Below are 14,387 nucleotides of genomic sequence, written 5' to 3'. Positions count from 1 at the left end.
GTCCTCCCCTCAGCTTCCTCCACTGAGCCACACGGTAATGAAAGGTAGTCATTGGGTCAGTGGGTTGTCCTCCCCTCAGCTTCCTCCACTGATCCACACGGTAATGAAAGGTAGTCATTGGGTCAGTGGGTTGTCCTCCCCTCAGCTTCCTCCACTGAGCCACACGGTAATGAAAGGTAGTCATTGGGTCAGTGGGTTGTCCCCCCTCAGCTTCCTCCACTGAGCCACACGGTAATGAAAGGTAGTCATTGGGTCAGTGGGTTGTCCTCCCCTCAGCTTCCTCCACTGAGCCACACGGTAATGAAAGGTAGTCATTGGGTCAGTGGGTTGTCCTCCCCTCAGCTTCCTCCACTGAGCCACACGGTAATGAAAGGTAGTCATTGGGTCAGTGGGTTGTCCTCCCCTCAGCTTCCTCCGCTGAGCCACACGGTAATGAAAGGTAGTCATTGGGTCAGTGGGTTGTCCCCCCCTCAGCTTCCTCCACTGAGCCACACGGTAATGAAAGGTAGTCATTGGGTCAGTGGGTTGTCCCCCCCTCAGCTTCCTCCACTGAGCCACACGGTAATGAAAGGTAGTCAGTGGGTTGTCCTCCCCTCAGCTTCCTCCACTGAGCCACACGGTAATGAAAGGTAGTCATTGGGTCAGTGGGTTGTCCCCCTCAGCTTCCTCCACTGAGCCACACGGTAATGAAAGGTAGTCAGTGGGTTGTCCTCCCCTCAGCTTCCTCCACTGAGCCACACGGTAATGAAAGGTAGTCATTGGGTCAGTGGGTTGTCCTCCCCTCAGCTTCCTTCACTGAGCCACACGGTAATGAAAGGTAGTCAGTGGGTCAGTGGGTTGTCCTCCCCTCAGCTTCCTCCACTGAGCCACACGGTAATGAAAGGTAGTCATTGGGTCAGTGGGTTGTCCCCCCTCAGCTTCCTCCACTGAGCCACACGGTAATGAAAGGTAGTCATTGGGTCAGTGGGTTGTCCCCCCCTCAGCTTCCTCCACTGAGCCACACGGTAATGAAAGGTAGTCATTGGGTCAGTGGGTTGTCCCCCCTCAGCTTCCTCCACTGAGCCACACGGTAATGAAAGGTAGTCATTGGGTCAGTGGGTTGTCCCCCCCTCAGCTTCCTCCACTGAGCCACACGGTAATGAAAGGTAGTCATTGGGTCAGTGGGTTGTCCCCCCCTCAGCTTCCTCCACTGAGCCACACGGTAATGAAAGGTAGTCATTGACAGTATTCACCGCTGGGTTCTTTAAGTCTGGGGTTTCTTAATATTCTACTAACTGACATTTGAAGGTCTTTGTGATCACCTCATGTGTTTTTAGTTTTGGTATGTCAGTAATTGTCACAATGTGGTGTACTGAAGCTAGACTCTCCTCATGTAGGTCTCTGTCCCCTCGCTACAGACCATTAACCAGCTTCAATAGACCACTGCTTCTTTAACAACGTGTTAACCTTTGTTCTCCTGAAGAGAAGGAGAATTACATGTTGCCATTCTCCTTATTACTCTCTCTCTTTGTCTGTCTCTCTTTTTGTCTCTCTCTCTCTGTCCCCATCTGTCTCTCCCCGTCTGTCTCTCTCTCTCTCTGTCTCTTTTTGTCTCTCTCTCTCTCTGTCCCCATCTGTCTCTCTCTCTGTCCCCATCTGTCTCTCTCTCTGTCCCCGTCTGTCTCTCTCTCTTTTTGACTCTCTCTCTCTGTCCCCGTCTCTCTCTCTCTCTCTCTCTCTCTCTGTCTCTCCCCGTCTCTCTCTCTCTGTCTCTCCCCGTCTGTCTGTCTGTCTCTCTCTCTGTCTCTCCCCGTCTGTCTCTCTCTCCCCGTCTGTCTCTCTCTCCCCGTCTGTCTCTCTCTCTCTCCCCGTCTGTTTCTCTCTCTCTCCCCGTCTGTCTCTCTCTCTCTCCCCGTCTGTCTCTCTCTCTCTCTCCCCGTCTGTCTCTCTCTCTCTCCCCGTCTGTCTCTCTCTCCCCGTCTGTCTCTCTCTGTCTCTCTCTCCCCGTCTGTCTCTCTCTGTCTGTCTCTCTCTCTCTGTCTCTCTCTCTGTCTCTCTCTGTCTCTCTCTCTGTCTCTCTCTGTCTCTCTCTCTGTCTCTGTCTCTCTAGGACCTCCAGCAGGTGATGGTGTCTGGACCCAATCTGAATGAGACCAGTATTGTATCTGGAGGTTACGGGGGTACAGCTGAGGGAATCATTCCTACCAGCTCCATTAAAGGTACATAACACAATCTCTTTCCCATTATCCCTCTCTCTCCCTTGTCTCTATCCCACTCTTCCTCATTCTAATCGTTTTCCCCTCTTCCATCTTTTCTCATGACAGGTTTTTATTTTATTTTTAATATTTAGATGTTTACGTCCAAGGTGGTCTGTAGTTGTCTAAACATCTACATAAATGCTCTCTTGAAGACAATTTCCTCTCTCTCTGAATGGAGAGGAAGATCAGGAGAGAGGAGACGGGGCAGATGGATGTAGAGGGAGACGGGGCAGATGGATGTAGAGGGAGACGGGGCAGATGGATGTAGAGGGAGACGGGGCAGATGGATGTAGAGGGAGACGGGGCAGATGGATGTAGAGGGAGACGGGGCAGATGGATGTAGAGGGAGACGGGGCAGATGGATGTAGAGGGAGACGGGGCAGATGGATGTAGAGGGAGACGGGGCAGATGGATGTAGAGGGAGACGGGGCAGATGGATGTAGAGGGAGACGGGGCAGATGGATGTAGAGGAAGTTTGAGAGGAAGTGATGGTGTCGCTCTATTGGCTAGGATCTAGTTTACTGTCTGTTCAGTAGTGATGCTGTCTCTATTGGCTAGGATCTAGTTTACTGTCTGTTCAGTAGTGATGCTGTCTCTATTGGCTAGGATCTAGTTTACTGTCTGTTCAGTAGTGATGCTGTCTCTATTGGCTAGGATCTAGTTTACTGTCTGTTCAGTAGTGATGCTGTCTCTATTGGCTAGGATCTAGTTTACTGTCTGTTCAGTAGTGATGCTGTCTCTCTATTGGAGAATCCCAGTCTCATATTAGCATAATAATAAGGGGTTAGAACAATACAAGATAGGGGCTAGGGACTGAACAGGGGATAGAACAGTACAAGATAGGGGCTAGGGACTGAACAGGGGATAGGACAATACAAGGGAGGGGCTAGGGACTGAACAGGGGATAGAACAGTACAAGGGAGGGGCTAGGGACTGAACAGGGGATAGGACAGTACAAGATAGGGGCTAGGGACTGAACAGGGGATAGGACAGTACAATATAGGGGCTAGGGACTGAACAGGGGATAGGACAGTACAAGGGAGGGGCTAGGGACTGAACAGGGGATAGGACAGTACAAGATAGGGGCTAGGGACTGAACAGGGGATAGAACAGTACAAGGGAGGGGCTAGGGACTGAACAGGGGATAGGACAGTACAAGGGAGGGGCTAGGGACTGAACAGGGGATAGGACAGTACAAGATAGGGGCTAGGGACTGAACAGGGGATAGAACAGTACAAGGGAGGGGCTAGGGACTGAACAGGGGATAGGACAGTACAAGGGAGGGGCTAGGGACTGAACAGGGGATAGAACAGTACAAGGGAGGGGCTAGGGACTGAACAGGGACTGAACAGGGGATAGAACAGTACAAGATAGGGGCTAGGGACTGAACAGGGGATAGGACAGTACAAGGGAGGGGCTAGGGACTGAACAGGGGATAGGACAGTACAAGGGAGGGGCTAGGGACTGAACAGGGGATAGAACAGTACAAGGGAGGGGCTAGGGACTGAACAGGGGATAGGACAGTACAAGGGAGGGGCTAGGGACTGAACAGGGGATAGGACAGTACAAGATAGGGGCTAGGGACTGAACAGGGGATAGGACAGTACAAGGGAGGGGCTAGGGACTGAACAGGGGATAGAACAGTACAAGGGAGGGGCTAGGGACTGAACAGGGGATAGGACAGTACAAGGGAGGGGCTAGGGACTGAACAGGGGATAGAACAGTACAAGGGAGGGGCTAGGGACTGAACAGGGGATAGAACAGTACAAGGGAGGGGCTAGGGACTGAACAGGGGATAGGACAGTACAAGATAGGGGCTAGGGACTGAACAGGGGATAGGACAGTACAAGGGAGGGGCTAGGGACTGAACAGGGGATAGGACAGTACAAGGGAGGGGCTAGGGACTGAACAGGGGATAGGACAGTACAAGGGAGGGGCTAGGGACTGAACAGGGGATAGAACAGTACAAGGGAGGGGCTAGGGACTGAACAGGGACTGAACAGGGGATAGAACAGTACAAGATAGGGGCTAGGGACTGAACAGGGGATAGGACAGTACAAGGGAGGGGCTATGGACTGAACAGGGGATAGGACAGTACAAGGGAGGGGCTAGGGACTGAACAGGGGATAGGACAGTACAAGGGAGGGGCTAGGGACTGAACAGGGGATAGGACAGTACAAGGGAGGGGCTAGGGACTGAACAGGGGATAGGACAGTACAAGGGAGGGGCTAGGGACTGAACAGGGGATAGGACAGTACAAGGGAGGGGCTAGGGACTGAACAGGGGATAGGACAGTACAAGGGAGGGGCTAGGGACTGAACAGGGGATAGGACAGTACAAGGGAGGGGCTAGGGACTGAACAGGGGATAGGACAGTACAAGGGAGGGGCTAGGGACTGAACAGGGGATAGAACAGTACAAGGGAGGGGCTAGGGACTGAACAGGGGATAGGACAGTACAAGGGAGGGGCTAGGGACTGAACAGGGGATAGGACAGTACAAGATAGGGGCTAGGGACTGAACAGGGGATAGAACAATACAAGGGAGGGGCTAGGGACTGAACAGGGGATAGGACAGTACAAGGGAGGGGCTAGGGACTGAACAGGGGATAGGACAGTACAAGGGAGGGGCTAGGGACTGAACAGGGGATAGGACAGTACAAGGGAGGGGCTAGGGACTGAACAGGGGATAGGACAATACAAGATAGGGGCTAGGGACTGAACAGGGGATAGGACAATAAGAAACTGAACCGCTTTGATTCAAATACCTCCTGCCTCACTAATATGGTGCACTCCTCTTTTAAGAATCAACCTCTCTCTCTCTCTCTCTGTCTCTCTCTCTGTCTCTATCTCTGTCCCTCTCTCTGTCTCTCTCTCTGTCTCTCTCTCTGTCTCTCTCTCTGTCTCTCTCTCTCTCTCTGTCTCTCTCTCTCTCTCTCTCTCTCTCTCTCTCTGTCTCTCTCTCTGTCTCTCTCTCTCTCTCTCTCTCTCCTCTCTCCTCTCTCAGGCCCTGCTGTGCACTACAACGCTCAGTTTAACAGACGCATCCCAGTCACAGGACAAGGTGGCTCATCCATCGCTCTCATTCCTCTCTTTCACAGACTGAATTGGTTTCTCCTCTTTTGGTTTCCTCTCTGCTCCCTTGTTGTTGTGCTGTGGGGAATCACTGTCTGGAACACCGCCTCTCCTCCCGTTAAACTCTCTCTCTCTCCGTCTCTTTCAGGGGACACTACAGTTCCCTTGTTGTTGTGCTGTGGGGAATCACTGTCTGGAACACCGCCTCTCCTCCCGTTAAACTCTCTCTCTCTCCGTCTCTTTCAGGGGACACTACATTTCCCTTGTTGTTGTGCTGTGGGGAATCACTGTCTGGAATACCGCCTCTCATCCCGTTAAACTCTCTCTCTCTCCGTCTCTTTCAGGGGACACTACATTTCCCTTGTTGTAGTGCTGTGGGGAATCACTGTCTGGAATACCGCCTCTCCTCCCGTTAAACTCTCTCTCTCTCTCCGTCTCTTTCAGGGAACACTACATTTCCCTTGTTGTTGTGCTGTGGGGAATCACTGTCTGGAATACCGCCTCTCCTCCCGTTAAACTCTCTCTCTCCCTCCGTCTCTTTCAGGGAACACTACATTTCCCTTGTTGTTGTGCTGTGGGGAATCACTGTCTGGAATACCGCCTCTCCTCCCGTTAAACTCTCTCTCCCTCCGTCTCTTTCAGGGGACACTACATTTCCCTTGTTGTTGTGCTGTGGGGAATCACTGTCTGGAATACCGCCTCTCCTCCCGTTAAACTCTCTCTCCTCTCTCTCTCTCTCTCTCTCTCTCTCTCTCTCTCTCTCTCTCTCTCTCTCTCTGTCTCTTTCAGGGGACACTACATTTCCCTTGTTGACATGTTTCATCCTCTCTTGGTCAGTCTGTCTGGTGCATCAGGAGCTGCTGTTTCCACATCTCTCTTCTTGGGTTTCACACTCTAACGTATCTCTGTGTAAACTGTTGTTTTCCTGAGAATTTTTCTGAGATTCATCTCGTCTTCCTCTCCTTGTCTCGTCTCCTCTATTTCCTCTCATTTCCTCTCATCCTCTCCTCCTCCCCTCTAACCCATCCTTGGTCCAGTCCATTTATTCATTCCATCCATCTGTCCTAAACCCTCATCCCTCCATATCTTCACCTTTACTAATCATTTCTTCCCTGAGTTTGGCTGGAACTCTCCTCCTACTGTACCAACCGTATCCCAGTCCGCAAAGCAATTATACCCCTAAACGATCACTTCCTTCCTGTGACAGAATCGGACACATACCCTGACCCCAATGCCTCGTACCTTACGTACCCCACTCTTACCCCTCTGCCCTACATCCCCTAACCCTGACCCCAATGCCTCGTACCTTACGTACCCCACTCTTACCCCTCTGCCCTACATCCCCCTAACCCTGACCCCAATGCCTCGTACCTTACGTACCCCACTCTTACCCCTCTGCCCTACATCCCCCTAACCCTGACCCCAATGCCTCGTACCTTACATACCCCACTCTTACCCCTCTGCCCTACATCCCCTAACCCTGACCCCAATGCCTCGTACCTTACATACCCCACTTATACCCCTCTGCCCTACATCCCCTAACCCTGACCCCAATGCCTCGTACCTTACGTACCCCACTCTTACCCCTCTGCCCTACATCCCTGACCTGACCCCAATGCCTCGTACCTTACGTACCCCACTCTTACCCCTCTGCCCTACATCCCTGACCTGACCCCAATGCCTCGTACCTTACGTACCCCACTCTTACCCCTCTGCCCTACATCCCCTAACCCTGACCCCAATGCCTCGTACCTTACGTACCCCACTCTTACCCCTCTGCCCTACATCCCTGACCTGACCCCAATGCCTCGTACCTTACGTACCCCACTCTTACCCCTCTGCCCTACATCCCTGACCTGACCCCAATGCCTCGTACCTTACGTACCCCACTCTTACCCCTCTGCCCTACATCCCCTAACCCTGACCCCAATGCCTCGTACCTTACGTACCCCACTCTTACCCCTCTGCCCTACATCCCCTAACCCTGACCCCAATGCCTCGTACCTTACGTACCCCACTCTTACCCCTCTGCCCTACATCCCCTAACCCTGACCCCAATGCCTCGTACCTTACGTACCCCACTCTTACCCCTCTGCCCTACATCCCTGACCTGACCCCCAACCTGACCCTACCCATAACCCTAATCCTACATCCAGTCAGTCATACACAGGTATACCTTACCCCTTCATGAACTACTGTTTTTAGGTGAGTCAGCCAGTCAGACCTTTACCCTAACCACTGGTCCACGGTCAGTTCTTATTCCCATCCCGCTCTGGTTAAAGTGGGGGACTCTGGTTAAGGGCTGATCCTAGATATGTGGTTAGTAGTGAACCTTTACCTTGAGTATCCCACTCTTCTCCTACTTCCTGACACACCTCCAAGTTTCCTGCCTCTTCTCTCTCTCATTCACTGTCTGTCGGCAGATCACCGACTCACACTGCTTGTCATGTTGTTACGGTGACGGAGGCGTTGTGTTAGGACGTTGTTCCCTGAGAAAGGTGTGAGACGGTGTTTACTGTGGAGTACGCTACTACATACTATGACCTCATAAACAATGGACATGTTCTGTCAGGATTGTCTGGATTTTGCCACTTTAACATGGAGTTTCATGTACTGTCTACTCACTCCCCCTTCTCTGCCTCTGCTTTATCTTCCTCCTTCCTCTCCATCTCTCCCTGTCCCTCCTCCTCTTCCTCCTTCCTCTCATCCCTCCCTGTCCCGCCTCCTCTTCTTCCTTCCCCTCCTCTCCATCCCTCCCTGTCCTCCCTCCTCTTCCTCCTTCCCTCCTCTCCATCCCTCCCCGTCCCTCCTCCTCTTCCTCCTTCCTCTCATCCCTCCCTGTCCCGCCTCCTCTTCTTCCTTCCCCTCCTCTCCATCCCTCCCTGTCCTCCCTCCTCTTCCTCCTTCCCTCCTCTCCATCCCTCCCCGTCCCTCCTCCTCTTCCTCCTTCCTCTCCATCCCTCCCTGTCCCGCCTCCTCTTCCTCCTTCCCCTCTTCTCCATCTCTCCCTGTCCCTTCTTCTCTTCCTCCTTCCTCTCATCCCTCCCTGTCCCGCCTCCTCTTCCTCCTTCCCCTCCTCTCCATCTCTCCTCTTCCTCCTTCCCCTCCTCTCCATCTCTCCTCTTACTCCTTCCCTTCCTCTCCATCCCTCCTCCTCCCAGGTTCCAGTATGCAGGACAGTAGAAGCAGCAGTTCCATGACTGCAGAGGAGGCCTCCAGAGGAGTGGCTGTAGAGAAACTGGACTTCATGAAGCAATGGGGCCTCAACACCTACAAGGTACTGTAATCTACCTCGACGCCTACACGGTACTGTAATCTACCTCAACACCTACACGGTACTGTAATCTACCTCGACGCCTACACGGTACTGTAATCTACCTCAACACCTACACGGTACTGTAATCTACCTCAACACCTACACGGTACTGTAATCTACCTCAACACCTACACGGTACTGTAATCTACCTCAACACCTACACGGTACTGTAATCTACCTCAATGCCTACACGGTACTGTAATCTACCTCGACACCTACACTGTACTGTAATCTACCTCAACACCTACACGGTACTGTAATCTACCTCAACACCTACACGGTACTGTAATCTACCTCGACGCCTACACGGTACTGTAATCTACCTCAACACCTACACGGTACTGTAATCTACCTCAACACCTACACGGTACTGTAATCTACCTCGACGCCTACACGGTACTGTAATCTACCTCAATGCCTACACGGTACTGTAATCTACCTCAACGCCTACACGGTACTGTAATCTACCTCAACGCCTACACGGTACTGTAATCTACCTCAACACCTACAAGGTACTGTAATCTACCTCAACGCCTACACGGTACTGTAATCTACCTCAACGCCTACAAGGTACTGTAATCTACCTCAATGCCTACACGGTACTGTAATCTACCTCAACATCTACACGGTACTGTAATCTACCTCGACACCTACACGGTACTGTAATCTACCTCGACACCTACACGGTACTGTAATCTACCTCGACGCCTACACGGTACTGTAATCTGCATGTGTGTCAGAATACCTGGGCCTGTATTTAGAATACCTAGAGCCACACATACCTCCAGTACGACACTCTACCTGTCTGTGTTCACTTACCTGTTTTACATGAGCTATTTTAATCGTTTAGCAGATGCTCTTATCCAAAACCAATTAACTAGTCTGTGTTAACTTACCTGTGTTAACTTACCTGTGTTAACTAGTCTGTGTTAACTAGGTCGTGTTTTAATGATTTCCATCGAACTCATCTCACACCACCTCTCTCCCTCCTCCTTCTCTCTCCTTCCTTGCTTCCCTCCCTCGTTCTCTCCAGTGCACTAAACAGATGATCGCAGAGCGGTTTGGTCGTGGTTCTAGGACTGTGGATCTAGAACTGGAGGCTCAGATAGAAGTCCTCCGGGACACCAAGAGGAAGTATGAGAATGTGCTGCGATTGGCCAGAGCCCTGACCAATCACTTGTACAGCATGGTGCAGACGCAACACGCCCTCGGGGACACCTTCACCGACCTCAGCCTGAAGTCACCTGAACTACGGGTGAGAACCTGACCTGTAACCTCTAGGCTGACCCCTAACCCAGAAATCACCTGAGCTACGGGTTAGAACCTGACCTCTAACCCCAGCCCCCTAAACCAGAAGTCACCTGAGCTACGGGTTAGAACCTGACCTCTAACCCCAGACCCCTAACCCAGAAGTCACCTGAGCTACGGGTGAGAACCTGACCTATAACCTCTAGGCTGACCCCTAAACCAGAAGTCACCTGAGCTACGGGTTAGAACCTGACCTCTAACCCCAGCCCCCTAAACCAGAAGTAACCTGAGCTACGGGTTAGAACCTGACCTCTAACCCCAGACCCCTAACCCAGAAGTCACCTGAGCTACGGGTTAGAACCTGACCTCTAACCCCAGACCCCTAACCCAGAAGTCACCTGAGCTACGGGTTAGAACCTGACCTCTAACCCCAGACCCCTAACCCAGAAATCACCTGAACTACGGGTTAGAACCTGACCTCTGACCCCTAGTCCAGACCCCTCAGCCAGAAATCACCTTTAACCCCTGACCTTTAACCCCTGACCTTTAATCAAGAGGTAGGGCTGCCACTTAACACTGTTTGGTCTTTGGGGGCTTTAGCTCAGGTCATTTAAAAAATAAAAATAATAATTAAGCACTTTGTGATGAATCTGAAAAGTGTCATGAATACATTGGTTGATTTTTGATTTGTTGGTTGGACTGATTGATGTATTGGTTGATCAGATTGATCAGATTGATCAGATTGATCAGCGTGTGTGTTTAATGATGATTTGATCAGATTGATCAGATTGATCAGATTGATCAGTGTGCGTGTTTAATGACCTGATGTGTCCTCCAGGATGAGTTTGGGTACAACGCAGAGACCCAGAAGTTATTATGTAAGAATGGAGAGACGCTGCTGGGAGCCATCAACTTCTTTGTGTCCAGCATCAACACACTGGTTAACAAAACCATGGAGGATACACTGATGACCATCAAGATGTACGAGGCTGCTAGGTAACGCACACCACCGTCTCCATGCCGACCAGCAAGATGTACCAGGCTGCTAGGTAACAAGGGAAGGCCGTGCCCAGACAGTCTGTTCCAGCCGGGCAGTATTGAGTTTGTCAGCCCGTACCCTGATCTACTCCAGACACACTGACCCATGTCTCATGTCTAGAATAATGGATCTGTCCTTAGAGTCAGTTGTTATGAGTTCTCGTCTCCTCTCTGTCAGGTTGGAGTTGTCTCATCTCAATTTAATTCAATTCAAAGGGATTTATTGGCATGGGAAACATATGTTAACATTGCCAAAGCAAGTGAAATAGATAATAAACAAAAGTGAAATAAACAATAAAAATGAACAGTAAACATTACACATACAGAAGTTCCAAAATAATAAAGACATTACAAATGTCATATTATGTGCAAATAGTTAAAGTACAAAAGGGAAGATAAATAAACATGGGTTGTATTTACAATGGTGTTTGTTCTTCACTGGTTGCCCTTTTCTTGTGGCAACAGGTCACATCTTGCTGCTGTGGTATTTCACCCAGTAGATATGGGAGTTTATCAAAATTGGGTTTGTTTTCAAATTCTTTGTGGGTCTGTGTAATCTGAGGGAAATATGTGTCTCTAATATGGTCATACATTGGGCAGGAGGTTAGGAAGTGCAGCTCAGTTTCCACCTCATTTTGTGGGCAGTGTGCACATAGCCTGTCTTCTCTTGAGAGCCATGTCTGCCTACGGCGGCCTTTCTCAATAGCAAGGCTATGCTCACTGAGTCTGTACATAGTCAAAGCTTTCCTTAAGTTTGGTCAGGTATTCTGCCACTGTGTAGTCTCTGTTTAGGGCCAAATAGCATTCTAGTTTGCTCTGTTGTTTTGTTAATTCTTTCCAATGTGTCAAGTAATTATTTTCGTTTTCTCATGATTTGGTTGGGTCTAATTGTGTTGCTGTCCTTGGGCTCTGTGGGGTCTGTTTGTGTTTGTGAACAGAGCCCCAGGACCAGCTTACTTAGGGGACTCTTCTCCAGGTTCATCTCTCTGTAGGTATTGGCTTTGTTATGGAAGGTTTGGGAATCACTTCCTTTTAGGTGGTTGTAGAATTTAGCAGCTCTTTTCTGGATTTTGATAATTAGCGGGTATCGGCCTAATTCTGCTCTGCATGCATTATTTGGTGTTGTACACGGAGGATATTTTTGCAGAATTCTGCATGCAGAGTCTCAATTTGGTGTTTGTCCCATTTTGTGAATTCTTGGTTGGTGAGCGGACCCCAGACCTCACAGCCATAAAGGGCAATGGGTTCTATAACTGATTCAAGTATTTTTAGCCAGATCCTAATTGGTATATCTAATTTTATATTCCTTTTGATGGCATAGAATGCCCTTCTTGCCTTGTCTCTCAGATTGTTCACGGCTTTGTGGAAGTTACCTGTGGCGCTGATATTTAGGCCGAGATATGTGTAGTTTTTTGTGTGTGCTCTAGGGCAACGGTGTCTAGATGGAATTTGTATTTGTGGTCCTGGCAACTGGACCTTTTTTGGAACACCATTATTTTGGTCTTACTGAGATTTACTGTCCGGGCCCAGGTCTGTCAGGGCTCAGGTCTGACAGAATCTGTGCAGAAGATCTAGGTTCTGCTGTAGGCCCTCCTTGGTTGGTGACAGAAGCACCAGATCATCAGTAGACATTTGACTTCAGATTCTAATAGGGTGAGGCCGGGTGCTGCAGACTGTTCTAGTGCCCTCGCCAATTCGTTGATATATATGTTGAAGAGGGTGGATTTAAGCTGCATCCCTGTCTCACCCCACGGCCCTGTGGAAAGAAATTTGTGTGTTTTTTGCCAATTTTAACCGCACACTTGTTTGTGTACATGGATTTTATAATGTCGTATGTTTTTTTCCCCAACACCACTTTCCATCAATTTGTATAGCAGACCCTCATGCCAAATTGAGTTGAAGGCTTTTTTGAAATCAACGAAGCATGAGAAGACTTTGCCTTTTGTTTTGTTTGTTTGTCAATTATGGTGTGCAGGGTGAATACGTGGTCTGTCTTACGATCATTTGGTAAAAAGCAAATTTGACATTTGCTCAGTACATTGTTTTCATTGAGGAAATGTACGAGTCTGCTGTTAATTATAATACAGAGGATTTTCTCAAGGTTGCTGTTGACGCATATCCCACGGTAGTTATTGGAGTCAAATTTGGCTCCACTTTTGTGGATTGGGGTGATCAGTCATTGGTTCCAAATATTGGGGAAGATGCCAGAGCTGAGGACTGTGTTAAAGAGTTTAAGTATAGCCAATTGGAATTTGTGGTCTGTATATTTTATCATTCCATTAAGGATACCATCAACACCACAGGCCTTTTTGGGTTGAAGGGTTTTTATTTTGTCCTGTAACTCATTCAAGGTAATTGGAGAATCCAGTGGGTTCTGGGCGTCTTTAATAGTTGATTCTAAGATATGTATTTGATCGTGTATATGTTTTTGCTGTTTGTTCTTTGTTATGGAGCCAAAAAGATTGGAGAAGTGGTTTACCAATACATCTCCATTTTGGACAGATAACTCTTCCTGTTGTTGTTTGTTTAGTGTTTCCCTGTTTTCCCAGAAGTGGTTAGATTCTATGGATTCTTCAATTACATTGAGCTGGTTTCTGATGTGCTGTTCCTTCTTTTTCCGTAGTGTATTTCTGTATTGTTTTAGTGATTCACCATAGTGAAGGCGTAGACTCAGGTTTTCTGGGTCTCTGTGTTTTTGTTTGGATGGGTTTCTCAAGTTCTTCTTCTTAGGTTTTTGCATTTTGATCAAACCATTTGTCATTGTTGTTAATTTTCTTCATGGGGATATAGGTAGCACACAGGTGGACATTTTTCTCTGTTAATATCATTTCCTTTTGAATATCAAATCAAATGTTTTGTCACATGCGCCGAATACTACAACCTTACAGTGAAATGCTTACGTACAAGCCCCTAACCAACAATGAAGTAAAAATAATATGTAATGTAATGTAATGTAAAGTGCCGCCTTATCTCAGTTCACTGGTCACGATGGCTACACCCACCCGCAGCACGCGCTCCAGCAGGTGTATCTCACTGATCATCCCTAAAGCTAAAACCTCATTTGGACGCCTTTCCTTCCAGTTCTCTGCTGCCTGCGACTGGAACGAATTGCAAAAATCTCTGAAGTTGGAGACTTTTATCTCCCTCAACAACTTTAAAAATCTGCTATCCGAGCAGCTAACCGATCGCTGCAGCTGTACATAGTCCATCTGTAAACTACCCACCCAATTTACCTACCTCACCCCCCATACTGCTTTTATTTATTTACTTTTCTGCTCTTTTGCACACCAGTATCTCTTCTTGCACATGATCATCTGATGATTTATCACTCCAGTGTTAATCTGCTAAATTGTAATTATTCGATTTATTGCCTACCTCATGCCTTTTGCACACATTGTATATAAATTCTCTTTTTTTCTACCATGTTATTGACTTGTTTATTGTTTACTCCATGTGTAACTCTGTGTTGTCTGTTC

At 48.9% G+C, this 14,387-nt stretch overlaps 1 protein-coding gene across 6 annotated transcripts in view; it reads left to right on the top strand.

The window, feature by feature from the left end:
* arfip2b (ADP-ribosylation factor interacting protein 2b) overlaps positions 1-14,387 on the top strand; it is a 65,637-nt gene that overhangs the window by 43,345 nt on the left and 7,905 nt on the right. For 3 of the 6 annotated variants that reach the window (XM_071364979.1, XM_071364977.1, XM_071364976.1), the window contains 5 exons: positions 2,090-2,198; positions 5,242-5,298; positions 8,471-8,586; positions 9,659-9,880; positions 10,712-10,869. In XM_071364979.1, the coding sequence (XP_071221080.1) occupies positions 2,090-2,198; positions 5,242-5,298; positions 8,471-8,586; positions 9,659-9,880; positions 10,712-10,869 (662 nt within the window). The remainder of the gene's footprint in view (positions 1-2,089; positions 2,199-5,241; positions 5,299-8,470; positions 8,587-9,658; positions 9,881-10,711; positions 10,870-14,387) is intronic. The other 3 variants (XM_071364981.1, XM_071364980.1, XM_071364978.1) reach the window with 1 other exon arrangement.

This window comes from Salvelinus alpinus, chromosome 24, assembly GCF_045679555.1.
Source record: "Salvelinus alpinus chromosome 24, SLU_Salpinus.1, whole genome shotgun sequence".
NCBI classification, from domain to species: domain Eukaryota; kingdom Metazoa; phylum Chordata; class Actinopteri; order Salmoniformes; family Salmonidae; genus Salvelinus; species Salvelinus alpinus.
This window is presented reverse-complemented; position numbering and strand designations above follow the sequence as displayed.